General features: G+C 42.5%; 2 protein-coding genes across 2 annotated transcripts; one reads left to right on the top strand and one right to left on the bottom strand.

Annotated features, from left to right (window-relative positions):
• Positions 1 to 233: 233 nt before the first annotated feature.
• cdc123 (cell division cycle 123 homolog) lies at positions 234 to 11,201 on the bottom strand. The gene is made up of 13 exons (XM_080022194.1): positions 11,099 to 11,201; positions 10,328 to 10,399; positions 9,485 to 9,548; positions 8,161 to 8,193; positions 7,910 to 8,005; positions 7,083 to 7,189; positions 5,457 to 5,508; positions 4,348 to 4,423; positions 3,790 to 3,912; positions 2,519 to 2,547; positions 1,787 to 1,918; positions 886 to 1,023; positions 234 to 683 (listed from the first exon to the last, which is right to left on the bottom strand). The coding sequence occupies exons 1-13, from the start codon at positions 11,170 to 11,172 to the stop codon at positions 621 to 623; spliced, it is 1,059 nt and encodes a 352-aa protein (XP_079878320.1). The 5' UTR covers positions 11,173 to 11,201; the 3' UTR covers positions 234 to 620.
• A 242-nt stretch (positions 11,202 to 11,443) lies between these two features.
• nudt5 (nudix (nucleoside diphosphate linked moiety X)-type motif 5) lies at positions 11,444 to 17,455 on the top strand (the record flags this gene model as incomplete). Its single annotated transcript, XM_080022195.1, has 9 exons — positions 11,444 to 11,472; positions 13,296 to 13,347; positions 13,944 to 14,011; positions 14,193 to 14,245; positions 14,517 to 14,624; positions 15,691 to 15,786; positions 16,440 to 16,541; positions 17,128 to 17,181; positions 17,346 to 17,455. The coding sequence occupies exons 2-9, from the start codon at positions 13,306 to 13,308 to the stop codon at positions 17,453 to 17,455; spliced, it is 633 nt and encodes a 210-aa protein (XP_079878321.1). The 5' UTR covers positions 11,444 to 11,472; positions 13,296 to 13,305.
• Positions 17,456 to 21,135: the final 3,680 nt, after the last annotated feature.

Here is a 21,135-nt window from a genome sequence, read left to right as displayed (position 1 = left end):
CTGGTGATGTTACGTAAGAGCAACGATCACCTGGTGATGTTACGTAAGAGCAACGATCACCAGGTGATGTTACGTAAGAGCAACGATCACCTGGTGATGTTACTTAGGAGCAACGATCACCTGGTGATGTTACGTAAGAGCAACTATCACCTGGTGATGTATCCACTGTCACACAGAGTCAATGTACAACTCGTTTCATGGAGTTTTGGGGAAAAATGAGCAGGAAAACAAAGTGACGATCAACCACTTTTAATATGATGCTGCATAATGAAGAGATATACTGACAGACAGATGGATAGACAGACGGATGGACAGACAGACAGACAGACGGACGGACGGACGGACGGACAGACAGACGGACGGACGGACGACCTTAAGCGATTGTTAAATAATGATTAAATAACTGCTCCACTGGACGAAGCCAAACGACACCATTTTGAAAACCATATGACAGGAATCCCCCAAAACACAGAGCGACGACCACACAAACACAAGACGACACGTCGGGCAGTTTGGAAGCTAATGGCGCTCGCAGCTGATCTGATCTCAATGGAAAACACAAGGGGAGGTTGACGCCCGCTCGGCTAGGCTAGCTGTGTGTTTGCATGGTGAGGGCACCGTCACTGTGGCGCCTCTTCCTCCTGCTCCTCCTCTTCCTCAGAGTCCTCCTGCTGGCTCTTCTTCTGCAGAGGAGGCACAGGAAAAACAGCGCTTAAAAACAACTGAAAATAATTGGACCATAATAATAGTAAGGATAATAATAATAATAATAATAACGATGATAATGACGACAATGATAATGATGACAATGATGATAATAATAATAATAATAATAATAATAATAATTATTATTATTATTATTATTGGCCAACGGGCCCCGCCCACCAGCTTGAGGAAGTCGATCAGCTTGTAGGCGTCCTCTCCAGTGGAGAGGTCCACGAAGTCCCGCGGGATCCGGAAGCTGAGGCAGGGACTGGGCTGCACCGTCACCTCGCTGGTGGTGTAGCGGAACGCCACACCTTCCTGGCCGTGCCCACACACACACACACACACACACACACACACACACACACACACACACACACACACACACACACACACACACACACACACACACACACACACACACACACACACACACACACACTTTAGTTATATCAGTTCTCCTTTAAACAACAGATTTTGAATCAAACTGCTTCTCAGCGCAGGGTTCATTCTGTCAATGAAATTCAAGGACTTTTTCAAGCACTATTCTTAATTTTCAAGGACTTTAAGCTCAACAAATAATACATTTTCAATGGGATCTTTGTGAAATTAAATATTTTCGTATCTATTATTAGTGATATCTATTATTAGTGATTAGTGATTTTCAAGGTATTCCAGAAATTCAAGCACTTCAAGAGCCCTGTTAATAGTTTCTCGAAAAGGTAATATTTTGGGTATCATAGTTATTAATATAATATCTGTCCAGTATTTCAAGCCTTAAATGGATAAATTGCTGCACGATTATCATATTCATTACAAGCACTAAGCAACAAAGCAATAGATAAAATAAACATCAATTATGTTTAAAAAATATATAAATTATGAACAAAACAACAAGAATGTATTTAACTAAGCTTTGGATTCCAAGCTAAAAACAAATTCAATGTTCTAACTTGCAATTCAAAAATGTTATTAACATTGACCTGAAATCTTCTAAAATTGGGAAATATTTCAGAACAGATCTTTTTTTTTTTAAATCTATTCAAGTCCTTCTGTAAGTAATTACTGTGAACCACCGTACCTGCTGCTGGGCCACGTCCCCCGGCGGCTGATTGGTCGAGAGCCCGTTCCCCGAGCTAAGCTCCTCCCACGTGAAGAGCAGCGCGTCGGTGACCTCCCCGAACGGGTTGAGGTCGATCAGCCACACCTTTCCCTGGAACGGTCACGCTCTGGTCACACATCGCACCTGCTCCAACTACAGCGACGCGAGACGCAGTTCAACGCGTGACCAGAGGGGCGTGTCCCTTTCAACGAGAGGCGTGAAGGGCTCGTCCGCAACTACTATCGCTTCACACGTCGCCATGGGAACCTGCGAAACAAACGGAGACGGGTCGGGAGGGAGGTGCTGCAGGAACAGGGCGGGGCCGCCAGTCCTTCTCCCGATCTCGTCTCCTCAGGGAGATGTTTGGGTGTCGGCCGCGGATAATTTGGCCCTCGTCCGCCCGCGGGGGGGCACGCTGTCATCCTGCGGGCGCGGGCAGGCTACGCAGTGAGCACGTGGACGCGTTGTTAAATCAAGTCAATCGAGGCCTGAATGGAAGCTGTCGTTTACGGGAAAGTCCAGATGAGTCCAAACCAGTCCAAGATTATTTGATTTTATTGGCAAGGGACACTCCTTTTTTTGGGGGTGTCAGTGTCACCCAGATGGAGACACCGGTCTCTTGGGCTGCATGCTAAAGGAGTAAGCTCTGGGCGTGGCTGCAGAGGGGTTCAGCTAGCCTAGCTCCTGCCCTCCAGCCCTCCAGGAACTTACCCAGCTGTCTCTGTACACATCCAACACAACTGTGGAAGCAAGAACAAAGAAACAAGAGGGCTCCATTAAAACACACTGTGATGGTTGATGACTTTAAAACACACTGTGATAGGGGGGCAGACCCTGAATCACCAGAGTATGACAAATGAGCAGTGATTAGTCTGGGTGCGGGCGGAGCAGCAGGGCGGTGTAATAACCCTTCATACACAGTGCTGACACGCTGTGTGACGTCATGGAGGACTGCAGTGGTTGTCATATGATGAGGTCGTCTCGGTACGTTTTAATCAGAGGGGGAAGCGTGGTTGTTACTCTCTCTCCAGTCTGTTTGTGATGGCGGTGCCATCAAAGAAACGTGGACGCTCTGTCGTCTCGTTTGCATCAACGCCTTATTATTGCGTTAACTGTTACAGCCCTTTTATATATTTATGCCTTTCGCTGCACAGGACAACTTTATTTCCGTACATTTCACAAGTTAACGTCACCTTCCGCAAATAAAACTAATCTGCACTGCTCATTGGCTGTTGTTCCACGGAAGCCACGCCCCCTCCCCCCCTCCAGGAGCCCCGCCCCCTACCCCCCTCCAGGAGCCCCGCCCCCTACCCCCCCCCCCCCTCCAGGAGCCCCGTCCCCTAAACCCCTCCGGGAGCCCCGCCCCTAAACCCCTCCGGGAGCCCCGCCGCTAACCCCCTCCGGGAGCCCCGCCCCTAACACCCTCCGGGAGCCCCGCCCCCTAACCCCCTCCAGGAGCCCCGCCCCTAACCCCCTCCGGGAGCCCCGCCCCTAACCCCCTCCAGGAGCCCCGCCCCTAACCCCCTCCAGGAGCCCAGCCCCTAACCCCCTCCAGGAGCCCCGCCCCTAACACCCTCCAGGAGCCCCGCCCCTAACCCCCTCCAGGAGCCCCGTCCCCTAAACCCCTCCAGGAGCCCGTCCCCTAAACCCCTCCAGGAGCCCCGCCCCTAACCCCCTCCAGGAGCCCCGCCCCTAACCCCCTCCAGGAGCCCCGTCCCCTAACCCCCTCCAGGAGCCCCGCCCCTAACCCCCTCCAGGAGCCCCGCCCCTAACCCCCTCCAGGAGCCCCGCCCCTAACCCCCTCCAGGAGCCCCGCCCCTAACCCCCTCCAGGAGCCCCGCCCCTAACCCCCTCCAGGAGCCCCGCCCCTAACCCCCTCCAGGAGCCCCGCCCCTAACCCCCTCCAGGAGCCCCGCCCCTAACCCCCTCCAGGAGCCCCGCCCCTAACCCCCTCCAGGAGCCCCGCCCGCCGTATCACTCACAGTCCTCGTCCAGGTAGTTGTACTGGATGTTGTGGCTGAAGAACTCCTGGATGGAGAGGCAGATCTGCTGCTCCTGCTTGGAGATGTGTGGGTAGTACTGCGTGTAGTCTCTCTGCGAGATACCTGGGTACACAACACAGTACACACATACTAGTACACAGTACACAGATACTAGTAAACAGGACACACATACTAGTTCACAGATACTAGTACACAGACACTAGTACACAGATACTGGTATATAGATACAGATATTAGCTAACAATACACGTACAGTGATCACGTTTTTTGTTATTATTATTATTATTTATTTTTTTACACGCACTGAAAACACAGACGTCTTTCATGTACTTTGGTACTTCCTGCCTGTAAAATGTGTTTTGTATCCTTTTTTCAAACCATCTTCTCCATAGGCCCAAGATTGTAAATTACTAAAAAAAAGACCTGTTAGCTGCTCTTCAACGATCGACTAAAATAGTCCAAAATACAATTGTACACTTTCTAATAAAACTGGAGGTGAAGGAGGTGAAAATGAAAAAAGACACGTCCGTTACTTACCAATTAGTTTGTTTTCTTTGACAAAGCAGCGAAACTCTCCACCAGGAATCAGTTCACTCCACTTTCGCAAGACCAGCTGAGCAGAGCAGAGATATTATTATTATAAATAATAATAATAATAATACATTTAGCAGCAGGCAGTAGTACACTAGTACTGGGTCCAGTTTAGTCTTGTTATTTACGTTTTACAGGTTTCCAAGGTTCCGTAAAAACACATTGTTTTATATCGACACAAATTCCAAATTTCCCAAGTCTTCAAAGTGAAATGTTAGACCAGTTGAACATATTTCATCAAACATGTTTTTCTTGCAGAATCGAGCGGAGCGGTCATTTTGGAGGAACAATGACAACACAGATAATAGTTTTACTGTAAAGTTGCCCAAAACATCTGAACAAAACAACAAAACAAAATATCACGGGATTTATAAAGATCACCTGACATGTTATCTTTTTAGAAAAAAAACAAGGTCGTCTTCAGGAAGGTCATTTCTATAAAGACAGTGTGACATTTGTTATGTTTTTATTACAAAAACAAGGCCATCTTCAGAGAAGTAAATAAATCAGTTATTCACCTTCATTTTCTGTTTACACAACTTTTTCAACGTTGGTGATATTAGTCACCATCCCGCAATGGTTCCTTCAACTTCCTGCGGTTCTAAAACACCAAGGGGCGAACGATTATCTTTTCAGTGTTTTGTGAAGCGCAGCACGAGTTTCAGTTTTCCGAGTTTCCTTTAAACGCAGCATCGGCTCGGGCTGTCCGTCTACGTGGGTTGTCTGTAAACGTTGTGCAGTCCACAGGGCGCTGGATGGGAATGAGTCCCGGGAGATGAAACTTGGACTCGTATAACTTCAGAAGATGAGGTCACAGAGCGCTCCGCCCCTCTAACCAATCAAATTGTGCAAAGGTTCTTTGTTTTCCGGTAAAATAATAACAGTTTTTAAGTCATTACCGCTACAAATGTAGATGGATATTGATCAAACTCGAACAACATGTCTAAAACATCCTGGTTCACCTAATAAATCAATGACTATGAATTATAAACACGCAGGCTCTTCAAGACCATCTGAGAGTGAGTATTTTTAAAAACTAGTACACTGTGAAATACCTCATAGTTGATGGGTGGATCTGGGGAGTCGTGGTCACTGCATTGCAGGAACCTGGAAATGGAGACAAGGTGTGAGGGTTTTGTTTTTTTAATCCAAAGATTAGAATAACATTTTTCACAAAATCAGACACATACGTGTTTTTGTTTTTTTTAAGATTTTGGGGGATTTTGAGTTCAGCAGCCCTCCAAAAGAAACTCCCATGGGTGCACTTTCCCCATTAACATTATTATTTGTAGTCGTAATTACTCGTTTATTTTCACTTTATTATTCACTTTGTTATTATTTGTCACTAAGATTGACCATCACCTTTGTCTTTTCTATGACAGCAAAGGTTTGGGTTCAATGAAACATTTCACCTTTTTGCATTATTATTTTAATTTTTTGTAATAATTGTATAATGTCTTAATGTTTTAATTGCCTTGTATGTGGGACATGGGAAGTAAAATATTTAAAAATGCACCATCATAAATGATTGAATTTGATTCTTAATTATTATGATACGGAATGAATAAACAAATCTATATTTAAATAAAGAATATTAATCTCAAAATGGAATGGCGGCTCAAGAAACTCCTCTGAGGGAGCGAAGAAAAAGTTGTGCCCTTGGTCTCAATGAAGGAGGTTTTGAGCAACGTCATTAAAACAAAGAGACATAAATCAGTCGGAGAGCTGCTGCTGCTCAAAATCACGTCCTGGTACTTTCTGTCGTGGCTGCTAGCTTTGATTTAGAGCTGATCAATTAAACCGTCCAGGAGTCCTCCTCACCCCGCACACCCAACTCAAACCCGATTCCATGTTTATAGACTTTTTTTTTTTAACGTTCTATTCTTCAAGGTTTCTTGGCCGTACAGTACATAATGGGGCAGCTTCATGGACACAGGACTAAATCCCACCTTAATCTGGACCAACTGGGAAGGGCCTTTCTCAGTCATGGTTGAAAATAGTCTCAGACTTGTTTGAGTCTTGGTTTAAACAAATCTCATTTCCAGAAGGAAGATGAGGGTTAATCTAGGTCCAAGTCTCAACTTAAATTACATCTTTGGATGAATGGATGTGGGCCTCCAGGTTGAGACCAGACAGTCATCACCTTATGTCTCGGACTAGTCTCCAACTAATTAATCTTAAATTTAGCTACGTCTCAGAAAGGCTTTTTTTTTAATTCGGGATTAATTTAAGCAGGACTAGTTTAGTTTGTGAAACTGCCCCCATGGCACATAGTCCTGGATTTTATCACAGTTTATATTTGATCTTGTGGATCTTTCCAACCAATATCTGACTTCTGGGAAACATCCCAAAGCCTCGTGACCGCTTCTGTGATCTCTGGTGGCCCCCTGTGGGGGTCTAGCATCTTAGGTTGCGAACCCCTGCATTATTCCTATAATCAGTGCGATTAATTAATTAAGAGCATAAAATGACAATACAGTCACAGAAGATGCCGAGGGAGAAAATGAGAGTGGATGCTTATTAGAGGTTATCTAATGAGTAGTAATAATAATAATAATATCAACAATAATAATAACAGCAATTATAATTACAATAATAATATTAACAACAATAATAATAATAATAATAACAACAATATCAACAATAATAACAACAATAATAACAACAACAATAATAATTACGGCTGTGTGAGGTCGTGGGTGATGAAGTCGGAGCTCTTGAAGAGCAGGAAGATGTCGCTCAGGCTCTGACACTGCAGAGAGCTGTTCAGAGCGATCCAGTTTGCATCCTGGCAGGCGCACACACACACACACACACACACACATATATATATAATAATAACAACGTTTTCACACAGTTTTCATTTTCTAAATGGAGAAATCCAGAGGCACTCATTTTCAAATATTAGTAAAAATATTCTTATAAATATTAGAAAAATATTAGTCAGCTTAACACTCTTGGCTTTGGCTTTATATATATATATATATATATATATATATATATATATATATATATATATATATATATATATATATATATATATATATATATATATATATATTTATATATATAAATTTCAGATTGTTAATTTTATCTCCAATATCATTTTTATGTTTCTCTTGTTTTATAGAAACCAAACTTTTCTATATGGAAAATAAGTGTTTCTATATGGAAACTAAACTTTTCTATATGGAAACTAAATGTTTCTATATGGAAACTAAACTTGTCCATATGGAAACTAAACTTTTCTATATGGAAACTAAACTTTTCTCTGTAGAAACTGAAGTTTTCTTCAAGGAAACGAAACTTTTCTTTATAGACCTATAACTCTTGCAGCGTGACATTTTTTCAGCTTTGAGTTCCATTATTTGTCCAGAATGATAGTAGTGACTGTAAAATACTGACATGGCCTCTCCAAATGAATATGTTGAGGCCAGTAATTATTATTATTATGATGATGATGATGGTGATGATGATGGTGATCAGGATAGCGTGTGATGGTTGGTACCCGGGGAGCGCTCCAGTTGAGTTTGGGAAAGACGCGGCCACCCAAGGAGTTAACGGCCTCTAGCACCTTGGAAGTGAACTCTGGAAACTCTGGAGCCTGGTGAACCGAAGATCAAATATATCCATGAAAAACACCTCTGACAGGAAGAAGTGCAAGTAAGGGAGGTCAAATATATATTCCCTATTTCCTGCTGAATATTAAAAAAAACGTCATGCTATCATGTAACATTCAATTTACACTATAATACTCACTGTGACAGTAGCAGTGTCTTCATCATCTGACCACTAGGGGGCAGAAAGAGGGTCCGTAAGGTCAAAAAAGAACAACCTTTATCAACATAATATTACATATACTTATTTGTACATATATTATGTAATTTTATCTGGGCTTGTTTTTTTAACTTGCACTGTTCTGTAATTTTCGGCCGCTCTTATCTTTGAATTTCCCATCTAGGATTAATAAGATATTCATCATAATATAACTCATATAAACATATTAAACTGCTATAACAGACCGTTGTGGGAAGTCCTTGTCTTGGTTTGAAAGGGGACCTATAATGAAAAACTCACTTTTTCAGTGCTTGTGCACATACATTTGGGTCTCAACAACACAGTGAGTTTGTTGTAAACTGTCCGTTTCAGAAAACGTGTCCTAAAAGAAGCCGTTGAGCTTTGCAGCCCCGATCTACGTCATCCAGGGCTTCGGCCGGCACACTACCAGACCTGCTAGCATCGAAGCTAAGAGCTAAGCATGGGAAGTGCTCTGTTGGCCGTGGAGACCAGCACAAATATCTTAAAAGAAAAAGGAATTAATACCAACTGTCCGAGACCAAACCGTAGAGAATGGAAATGTAAGTATTTAAAAAATAATTCTGCTGTGTTTCTTTCAGAAAAAAAAGAGAGATTGTGAGAGGTTGACTGTAGGCTGTGCCACGCAATCAACCGTGCGTTTCTCCAAACAAAACCAATAAAAAGTGTTATTTTATTGTAGTATTTATTTATTGTATTTTCTGATGTTTACATGAAACAAAAAATCCCAGGTGCGGCGTCCTGGTGCGGTGTCCCTGAAAGTCAGAACAAACTTTTTAAATTATATCTTGTAGATCTAATATGAGTGGAGATTCAGAAATTACATTAGTTATTTCTCGCCACAAATTTGTTCAGAAACATATGTTGTTGGACTGATTAGGTGAAAGGAGTGAAAATTACGGAGTAAAACATTGCGACCCGGAAGTGAAGCTCAAACCGCATTGGCTCACAGAACTCGGGGCCTGGCAGCTCATTTAAATTTAGAGCTACACACACAGAAACCGTTACAATGGGTAGAATGCTTCATCTGAGTGGTATTTTGAGCAAAAAACTGTTTTATGGACCTCAGGGACGTATAATAACTTGTGTAAAAGGGAGCATAATAGGTCCCCTTGAAAAAGACCTGACCAATGAATTTACACAGAATTTGTGTGTGACGGTTGCAGTCATTCTTCCTTACAAGAAATTCAGGGGCATTTTTCTGCACTGGAATAATAACTATTTTATGTCCTAGTTTGTTGAAATGACATGGTTTGTGGAAGAGTACCTGGACATCTTCCTCCTCATCAGAGTTGTTGCTGTTGGTGTGTGTTTGCTGCGTGTTGTGGTCACTGTGGGAAAGAGAAACTTCAATTCAGAGGAAACTTATTGCATTTAAACATTTGGTGGACTTTTCCTAAACGCTTTTTTGTGAAACTTTGTTTCAATGGCTTTTTCAGATCTGTTGATGGAGCGGCCATCTTTGGTATGAGGGGCAGTAAAACTATAGGGTCAGGGCGATATTCAAAATGAATTGAAAATCAAGACATTTTTTGATGAACACCTTGATATTCATTATCTGAACAATATTTTAGGAATGACTATCGGTGCTTTCATAAGATATCATGTGGACATTATGATCATTGATTAGAACCTCCTTAAAGACAATAAACTATATCACGATGTCACAACCAAAATCCCAGATGATGTCGATATTCTAATGATATATCACCCAGCCCTAATTAAAACTGTGAAAGATAAAAACAAAAACACCCTTCGAGACACTTAACATCTTTCTACACTTTCCCAGAGCAATTAGATAAAACAGCTCTTGTTCTGTAAAACAACTTTTTTTCATTGTTTCCTATTCACACGTTGTTTTCAAGTCTCATTCTCATCAGTTAATTCTCATGAAGCTATTTGACATTACAACAGTGGAAATTAATTACAATTAATTAGGTTTAAGTGAGACAGGGCGAGGTGAGGGTGAGAGAGGTAATAGAAGTTTATAATCCAACCTTCTGCTTATAGTTGTTACTTTATATTTCAGCATTTTTTAATCACCTTTTAATCACTTTCACCCCCTGGGATCATGAAGTATTTTAATTCAAATTATTAAGCGTGATCTTACCTCCCGGAGACTACCAGTGTTCCGTCGTCCAGTAAATAATCTATTACATTCTGAGGCAGTGGGAGAATCAAACTAAGAGAAAGAAAGAAAAAAATATTAACAGTGGGATGTTAAAACACTGTATATATTAAATTATGAGAACCATTTTTACAGTGTTGTCATCTTTTACCACACTGTTCATATTATATTGTTGCAACCATTTTTTCCCCCCCTTTCGTCTGTCCCTCACATTTTATTTCATACATATAAGATTTCCTTTATTTGACAGAATTTGAATTGTTGGTACTGAGGTTTACTGTTCGAACGTGATTCTTATGTTCATTGTTGAGGGTAATTTTCATATTTTTCTAGAGTTATTTTGAATGAGGTTTATTGCCATCTTTTAAATTTCAGGGTTACGGTTTAAAATATTCTTATTACCTTGTTATTATTGCGAACTGCTGTAATCACCACATTTCCCCTATGGGGAAGAATGGAGTATCAATCTGTCTCTTTTGGACGGTTCTATCTATCTGTTAATCCATCTGTCTGTCCATCTGTCTGTCCATCTGTCTGTCTGTCTGTCTGTCTGTTTATCTATCTATCTAACCATCTTTCTATCTGTCTAAGATAGCTAGCTAACTGCTAGCTAGCTAACGTAAGACGGAGTAGCTCATTGAGCTGAACATGTAATTTAATCACATCTGTAAAATATATTCGAAAGCAAGATGTCAATAACAATAATAATAATAATAATAAGTTAAACAGCGCGGGTCACGTTTCAGTCTTCACCTTTTAATCGTGTGTTTCTTAAAAATCGGATACCAGACCGAAAACTGACAGTTGACAACCTGCTCCTTCTTCATGCTGCAGCTCCTGTAGCGGAAGTGAGTCCGTCAGTCAAAATGACCCGGTACGGACACCGCGACACGAAGACAGGTTCCGCCTCGCCGCCGTCGAGGAAAGCGTCTACAAAATGTTACCATCGTTCTTTTGTAGACATCGTCGTGTTGTTATTACGATGACTATAAAAAAATACATTAATAAAATAAATGTAAACGATCACGCTTCAAACACACTTTATTTTCCTGTGTGTGGGCGGAGTGTATTCGGCGGCACACATGTGGGCGTGGCCTGGTGATTTGGTGGCGCTGTGGACTTTTCACGTGAGTTCAGTTTTGTGAATTAACTCTTTAACACTGAAGGTTGACCGCTGGAATTAATGAAACGTTGTGTTGGAAACGTAACCACTCTGCACTGCAACGACCATAGAGGTGCTCCCTACGGCAGCGGCACATTGCGACAATAGACAGAGTCCATGGGATTTGGGGCAGGGATGAATGGGGACGCGCGAAGATTCGTTCTTAGCAAACAAACCTTTCAAATGACTCGGGCGTCTGGAGTCACTCCGACAAAACACTCACTGTGGACTACACCATATTTATTTTGATCTTTGAAACAAACAATCTTGACTGCAATTAAATGATTCCTGTGGGAGTTCCGTTCCAGACTCCTCTGCTTCATGGTTCGGAAAGTCCCTCCCGAGAGTTTGACCAGTGACCAACCGATTCCCAAAGAATACTCAAACCTTTCATCACTCGAAATGGGGCCGTGCTTCCACTGCAGAAAAAGGTGTTTTTTAGGATTTTGGTTTATTAGGCTGGATCCCCGTTGTCTTTGCTCGAATTTCTGTTATTTGTAATCTTCACAACACGGCAACGGCAGCACACACAGACATGTTTGAGCTCTCGTTGGATGTTTCAGACATCTTGTGGTGCAAGTTTGATCCATATTGATCTACATTTGGAGCAGAAATGAGTGAAAAACCAGAGCAAAATTGAAGTTGGCACAGCTTGGTAAGTTTTGGGACATCATGAACGGGGGTAATATAAGTCCATTCGGAGCTTTGCGCTGTGTAGACTTGGTTGCTTTGCGTTGTATTCACGTTTCTTCAGATGACGGACGGGAGGGGCCGATGCAGCGTTCAATGTGGACTCGGAAAATTGTAAATCGTGCTGCGTGTCACAGAACCAGGAAACCTGTAATACATACCTAACACGATTAAACTAGACCTGTGCATTGCTGCCTGCTATATTTATTATAATTATTATTAAGGGTCCAGCTCCAAAAGTCATGGATACGAGGAACCCACAGACAAAATGAATAAGATGTGTATTTTGGGCAGTTCCAACAAACATGGTGTCGTTCGAGTTTCATCCACATTGGTTCATTATTGGGGAAGAGGTTTGTGATCAACAATTACAACCTGACCAAGATGGCGCCATGCACAGACATATTCTGCAATGGAGAAATCCTTGCGCACACGCGCAAGTTGACAGAGTACACAGATCACGTGACAGCATGTGAAGAAAGTCCTACTTTGATTCAAAGATTTGTACATTTAAGTTCATTTATTTATAGGTTTGTAAAATACATTATTAAGACAGTTTCTGTTGCTTTATGAAGTGCAATAAAACAATTCTGTTCCCCAAAACGGATTGGAAATTGTAATAAATAATCGTGATCACAATGTTGACTAAAATAATGGTGATTATCATTTCAGCCATAATTGTGCAGCCCCACTTCAGAATGATAACCGCCATTAGTTGCACCGTAGGAAACCCATCCACAGCCGTGAAAAACATCCCTTAATAGGATTACACTGTAACCAGTTGGAAGAAATGAACTTCTGCAGTCACCAAACACATGGAATAGAGAGCCAAAGCACATCCCAACATTGAACTTTAATGAAGGGTTGACTACCCTGGAGAGAGAGAGGGGAGAGGGAGAGAGAGATATGTTCCCCCTGTATTCTCACGATGTATTTTGACTTTAACTTGGAATTCCGAGTTTATCTTGAAACACAGGGGTATTCAAATTTTTACGCGTGGCTTTAATTCTCTTCTGTGTATGCATCATGTGGAAATAAAGTGGTTTAAATGAAAAGCTTAATTTGCCTTTATTAACAGAGTGTGACTCTACTTTGCAGTGAGTACACGATGAGCCAGTCCAGCTGCAGCGCACATGTTGTGAAGGAGGAGGTAATATAACAAACATTTTACTTATAGTGGTCAAATATATTTACATTCTATGGGTTTCATTATTCTTCTCCAATAAAATATTTGTTTCTAAATATTTCCAGAAAGAAATTACGTAAAACAGTAATATCAACAGATAAATAAATATTATCCTCATACTTTTTAAAATTATAATCTATAATATATTTGCAGTATATTGCAGAATATATACATTATTGCACATTCTATTTATTTTAAAGAATATAATAGTATATTTTCATTTATCCATATATTTAAGAAAAATATGAACTGCAGTCAGTAAATTTGGTTGGTTGTTATAAAAAAAACAAATGGCAAACATGACGACTTGTTTGGCCATCGCTTCTCATTCATACTCCCAAAGGCTGCTCGCTTACTATATCCAAATGATATTGTATTTATATATGATATTTATATATGATATTATATTATGATGTATTTTTGTCCGTCATTTATGTATTTATGTCAATTCTGCACTTTCTCTTCCTCTGCAGTTTCCTTTGAGGATGAATACATTGTCAGTTGTACTGTGACGTCCAACACCCTGTCCGAGTTAAAATCAGGTTATTTTCCTCCTCCAGGTGATGGTGGAGGGGAAGTGGGTGAAGCTGGAGAAGACCACGTACCTGGATCCTGCCGGAAACACCAGGTCTGTGTCTGTGTGTCTGTCTGTGTGTGTGTGTGTGTGTGTGTGTGTGTGTGTGTGTGTGTGTGTGTGTGTGTGTGTGTGTGTGTGTGTGTGTGTGTGTGTGTGTGTGTGTGTGTGTGTGTGTGTGTGGTCTCCTAACACTTCTACACCGCTCACACTTCTTCTTTTTTCCCGCCTCCAGGACATGGGAGAGCGTGAAGAGGATGACGAGAAACAACAACATGGAAGCAGATGGTGAGAGGGATGGATGGATACATATTAAAATATATAAATGTACAACAAACAAAAAAACTAACAGTAAACAATTTGCAACAAATCAAAAAATGAACTAGAAGATAGATTATTTTTAAATATTCCTGATTATATTTCATATATATTATTATTACTTTCTGTTATTATGTTATGTATTTATCGATTTCATACAATGAACAGTGGAAAGTGAACATAAAAATAGAGCAGCAGGATGATGAGGAGAAGCAGACAGACAGCTGGTCGTCCTCTGCAGGTGTGGGGATCATCGCTCTCCTGAAGCGGACGCTGCACCAGGACTGTGTTGTCATGGTGAAGCAGTTCCGTCCTCCGCTGGGATGCTGCACGCTGGAGTTCCCTGCAGGTCAGAGACGCTGCCCCACATGTTTCAAGTTCCACTTCAAACCCATCAGTCATGAAGCTCCAAACTGGCAGGCTGCAGTGAGTGATGAGGTGATGAGCTCCAGCAGAACAGCAGCTCCTGCGTTGCAAGCTCCAAACTGGCAGGCTGCAGTGAGCGATGAGGTGATGAGCTCCAGCAGAACAGCAGCTCCTGCGTTGCAAGCTCCAAACTGGCAGGCTGCAGTGAGTGATGAGGTGATATATGAGCTCCAGCAGAACAGCAGCTCTGTGTCCATCACAACAAGTTTCACTCTGAAAGTCACAACTATCAGTCGTGACAAAGGTTCCACTTCTTTTGGGGAGTGGCTTCCTGACGACTCACTGGCTAAAAAGAGTCGTTGCCTTTGTCCCACTCTGGCTTGGTTGGGTCGGGTGGGTGTAACGCACGCTGAGCGAGGGAGGACTTCCTCCACCCTCAACTAGAGGAGGAACAAGAGTCGGTACGATTCCCCGTCGAGAAGGCAACTCTCACAGGAAGCGTTTAATTCTGACAGAATTAGTTATTTTGGTGGAATGTGACGCATTATCCCTTTTTTTCTCAGGCTTTAATTTAGTTCAATAATTATTTTTGTTAATAGAGTATTATATATTATATTATTATAGAGTTGAACATTCACTCTTTTGATGGAGTGACTCCAGAAGCCCGACTCATTTAAAAGATTTGTTCACTATGAACAAATTATTTGCGAGTCTTGCATCACTAACTGTTAAAGGGCCATAATAATAATAATCAGAATCAGAATCAGAAATACTTTAATAATCCCAGGGGGAAATTACTTTCGTTACAACTCCAATCTACATACAACATATTTACGCACAACATATTAACATACAACATATAATAATTATTAAGAAACATGTTTATATATAAATAAATATATAAACATATCTATATACGCATGGTAAAGGTAAAATGTACCTGTGTGTGTGTGTGTGTGTGTGTGTGTGTGTGTGTGTGTGTGTGTGTGTGTGTGTGTGTGTGTGTGTGTGTGTGTGTGTGTGTGTGTGTGTGTGTGTGTGACCTTCAGGGTTGATCGACGAGGGGGAGAGCGTGGAGGTGGCTGCTCTGAGGGAACTGAAGGAGGAGACAGGATACAAGGGGGAGGTGGTAGGAGTCACACCAGGTACACACACACACACCTGATGATTAATCAGTTTGATATTATGGGTAGGAATGACTCAGACTGTTCCATTATGAGGACTTACCTTTCAGGGAACGACTTCAGTTTGGGTGGTTTCCACCGAAAACAAGTCATTTTATTTAATGTAAAAACCTGTTTTGGGGATAAATTAATTACATACAATTCAAATTTCTTCTGTCTTATTTCATTAATAAAAAAATAGAAGTGAGCGGACCAGAGGATGCAGATCGTAGATAGGGAGTAGTGTTGAAAGGTTTGATTCCTTTCTGGGATTCGGCTCTTGCCAGTCACTCAGTCAGAAAAAGAGTGGTTGGGTGGGTGTAAGGCACGGTGAGCGAGGGAGGACTTCCCGAACCATCAGCCAGGCGAGCAAGAGTATGTGTACGATCCGTTTTTCAATCATACACCGAAATAAAAATTGATTATTCCACCATACACCCACAGATGATCCCACCAGGGAAAACGTGAATTTTTCACGTGACTAAATATTAGCACGATTATTATTTTCATCATTCAAGCGTTCTATTATCTTCAATGATCTCTTATGGTCTTCAGTAACTTGGATGTCTTCTTACCCTTTGACCCCCTGACCTCTGACCACATAACTTCTGATGCCTTAACCTCTGACCCCCCAGTCACCTGCCTGGACCCCGGCCTCTCCAACTGCACCACCAACATCGTCACCGTCAACATCAACGGAGACGACGTGGAGAACACCAACCCCACCCAGCAGCTGGGTGAGAGAGAGACACCCGTCTGTCTTTCTGTCTCTGTATCTGTGTGTGTGTGTCTCTCTCTCTCTGTCCGTCTGTATCTGTCTGTCTGTCTGTATCTGTATCTGTCTGTCTGTCTGTATCTGTATATGTCAGTCTGTCTGTCTCTGTATCTCTCTGTCTGTCTGTCTCTCTCTCTCTGCCTGTCTGTATCTCTCTGTCTGTCTCGGTATCTCTCTGTCTGTCTCTGTATCTGTGTCTGTCTCTGTCTCTCTCTCTGCCTGTCTGTATCTCTCTGTCTGTTTCTGTGTCTTGTCTGTCGGTCTGTCTGTCTGGCTATCTCTCTGTCTGTCCGTCTTGTCTGTCTGTCTGTCTGTCTGTCTATCTCTATCTCTCCCCCATCCTCTCTCTCTCCCTCTCACTTCAACTCTTTCTCCATCTTAATAAAGGTTTCTTCTCTTCCTTCCTCAGGTGATGGAGGTACGTGACGTGACTTTCTCTTCATAATTATTTGTTTTCATTTGTTGATAATTAATTCATTTGTCTTGGCGCCGTATCGATCACAATAATTGATCACACAAAATAATGTGTTTTATCTTCTTCCTTCCAGAATTTGTTGAAGTCGTTCTCTTGCCACTTGATGAATTCCAGAGCAAAATAGACGGTAGAGCCCCAAACATATGAGTCATTCTATCCATCCATCCATCCATCCATCCACCCATTCATCCATCCAGCATCCATCCACCCATCCATCATCCATATATCCATCCAGCATCCATCCATCCATCTTTCTTTCTGTCTGTCGTTCTGTTTGTTTTTCTCTGGTAGATCTGTTGAAGAAAGAGAAGATCGTTGTGGATTCCAAGGTTTATCTCTTTGCCATGGGCATGGTGCAGGCCTTCTTCAAACCCAGCGAGCTGCCGGTGCTCAAACAGTGAGAGGGAGGGAGGGAGGGAGAGAGAGGGGAAGGCAGGGAGGGAGGGAGAGAGAGACTAAATGGACCAACGGAGAGACGTGTAACACTGAATCATCTGTTGCTGTGAGAGAGTTGAAGGTTATAGGTGAACCGTATAATTAACAATAAATCAATGCAAACCTAAAGATAAACAAGAACATTTTGTCAATAAACCTAAAATGTAAAAGAAAAATAAACACTGAACAAGAAAATAGGCATTATACATAACATCTAAAAAATTGACAACCAATAAAAATAGACCTCAAAATAAAGAATAAACAGAAAGAACTGGCAATATTATTTAGAAATAAACAAAGAAGGCAAATCTGGCAACTTACTGTAAACCTGGAAATGAACCTTAAATAAAAAAGAAACGTAAGAATGAGGAGTGCCTGTGGAGCGTCACTGAATGGAGCCGCCCGGGGGCGTGTCATGGGCGTGGACGGGACCAGGCGGCACTTTGATCTATTCCTTTATCCCTGTGACGCGGGAACTTAAAGACCAGAAACAAAACAGATAACGGATTTGACCTCCGACCTCTGCCACCGGGAGCCGTTCCTTCCCAGACGAGTGATGAATAACTCTTCAATAGTTTAGAGGTAGCTGAGCCGTGCTGACATGCTACTCCACTAGGGAACAGGAAATAATCCATTTGTTGTGATTTAATTGTAATAAATATGATGCTACACATGACTTCTGCCGCGCTCTTGGCTTTTTGTTTTTATTGTTTATGTTTGGATTGTTATTATTATTCTCCGGCTGAAAGAGCCTGGCGCTCAGAAAACATGAAACCCACGGACACCAAACTTCGATGATGGGTTGGACATGTTCCCAAAAAAAACGTAATTCGTCGGCCAGATGGTGGTGCTATAACAGCCACTTTGGTGTTTTGTCGAATAACTTCTGAACCGCCGGTCGTAGAAACAAAGTTCTTGCATCCATTCCTTTGGTCATGTCGAGCCCATTGCGTTTTGGTTATCCGCCAATATGAATTCTGTCCAAAATGTTTTTTTTCCTTACTCTTCCTACAGATATGGTCCAATGTTCATCAAACTTAGACCACAGCATGTCTGGACCGCCCCAAATATATTTTATACAATGGAGTGTTCTGCACTCCATAGTTTGGCCACAATTCTTTTTCACGATTTGCAAAAAATGTCTGGGTGGGGCCTAATTTTCACAATCTGCCATAACTCACAACGCATTGTGCTGTCATCATCCAATTTGTTAGATATGTGCAGGATATGACTCTGAGGCACTGTGAGAAATCTGGTGTACTTAGGTTAACAGGTGGTGCTATGGCAATCGTGTAACTTTCAATGGCGATATCCCATTCAGCGCTCATTTGCGTCTTGATTTTTCCTCCATTTTGAACTAGTCCAAAATGGGTTGTTTCTGTAAATCTTACAAGTTTAGTCCAAATAAAGAAAATGCCTCCTTTCATCCAATCAAATTGTAGCATCCATAACATTACAGTCATAATTTTCATGACCTTATCACATACTGAAAAAATTGACATTCTATGCTTAACAGAGTCATGCCAAAATCAGCAGGACTTTATGACACTCAGCCAAGCCCCACCACCAGGCTGTGTACGTACAGAAGCCTCACTCAGTGGGTCCGAGTGGTGGGCTGGCTGTTATACTTCCAGCTGACGTCCTGGTTAAAGAACTTCCAGTACTCAACGTCACCTCATTTAAGTGTGTTGCATTCACATTGGATCTACACACCTCCAGCTGGTCCTTATTTACCCCCCCACCCCCCCAAAAGCCTCCACTACCTTCCTTTCTGAGTTATCTGAGCAATTCACCTCTGTCTGCTTCACCTATCCATGTTCACTCCTGCTGGGTGACTAAAGTATTCATGTGGACTCCAGCAGCTGTCTCCTTGCAGTTTTAACATCATACAGCATGTTCATGACCCTACCCATGCCAAAGGTCAAACTTTCAACTTGGTGTGCTCCGAAGACCACCGGTTGTCAGCTGGAGAGGCTCTAAAAAGATCCGGCCTTACCTTCCACCTTGAGACCATTAAAGGGCACATGAGGTCCTATAAAGAAGCTCTCTCCAAAACCAAGACGCAATATTCTTCCCCTGCTCATGGGCAACCAGCGAAATCAACCTTGACCGCTGTTGTCCCACCATCAACCGGCTACTACACCCCCTCGATGCCACCTGCCCCACAGGTTCCTCTGATCTCTGCTGCAAGTTCCTGGACTTCTTCCATCCAAAGTGGATTCTGTCCACCAGCAGCTTGTGGTGCCCGTACCCTCACCCACCCCACACACACACCTCAGCCACAGGGTGTTGCTCTCTCCGCTCCACCCCTGCCACTGTGCTGCCTCTCCTCCTTCTCCCCTGTGGATGCTCCTCAAGTTGCTAAGTTGGTCACGAAAGCTAAGGCCTCCACCTGTTCTTTGGACACCAAGCCCATACCCTGGATCAAGGCATGCCTACCTCCCCTGTGCCCCATCATTGTGGACAATATCAACTCCTCCTCGGAATCTGGCATGGTACTCTCCAGCTTACCCACCAAGCTGTCCTTGCGCAAGACACTTAAGCCTTGATGGCTGCGTCCATGGGTCTTTGAATAATTGGAAGTTGCTTTGGATAAAAGCATCTGCTAAATGATTAAAAAATGTGAAACCACCTCAAAAACATCTCCAGACCCTGGCCATCATTCTCAGACCGTGGCTGAGACCATTATCCCTGCCTTCAACACCTCCTGTCTGGATTGCTTCGATTGTCCTGTCCGAGGTACACCGCAAAGCCCAGGACAGGCTCCAGTATGTGCAGAACTCAGCTGCCAGGGTTCTCACCCGCACCCTCATCCACCTTCACCGGCTCCCGGTCAAGTCCCTTACCTCATAGAAAATCCTCCTCCTCACCTATAAATCCTTCCGTGTCCTTGCCCCGCAGTACCTATCAGACCTCCTCTACCCCAATACCCCGTCCCGGGAATATGCGGTCCTCGGACCAGGTTTGCACCCCCGACCAGGTGGTGACGGAGCTTTCAGTGTGTCAGCCCCCACTCTTTGGAACTCTCTCCCGGCAGAGGTTCGCAACGCCGAATCCACTGATACCCTCTAAAAAACCCTGAAAACCTACCTGCTCATTAAGGCCTATGGTCTTGATTAATGCTGTCACCCCGGCAACATTGCTGCTATTACCTTCTGCTCTTGTGTGGTTTGTTTTGTCTCCCTCCAAACGTGTTAAGTGTCCTTGGGTCTGTTGAAAGGCGCTATAGAAATGAAAGGCCATTATTATTATTATTATTATTCCTGTTTCTATGTTTTTACTTCCTGTTTCTTGTCTTTTACTCCCTATTTGTAGTCTCTAACTTCCTGTTTCTAGTCTTTTACTTCCTGTTTCTTGTCTTTTACCTCCTATTGTGATCTCTTACTTCCTATTTCTATTCTCTTACTTCCTGTTCCTAGTGTCTTTGTGTTTTTTTTTCCTGCTTCCATCTCGGCAAAATAGCAGATTTGTGGAAGTGCGAGTCAATAATACCCCAAAAAAATCTGTTTTGATTTTAACATAGAAAGACTGCCTGACTTGAATGTGAGCCCAGTGAGAAGCTGCAGCAGAGTGGTACATTCCTCAGTGGTAAAATGTTCAGTGGGGTTGTTCAGATCGGACTTTGGATCTAAACAATGATGCTGCG

This window comes from Zeus faber (genome assembly GCF_960531495.2).
Source record: "Zeus faber genome assembly, chromosome: 21".
Taxonomy (NCBI): Eukaryota; Metazoa; Chordata; class Actinopteri; order Zeiformes; family Zeidae; genus Zeus; species Zeus faber.
This window is presented reverse-complemented; position numbering and strand designations above follow the sequence as displayed.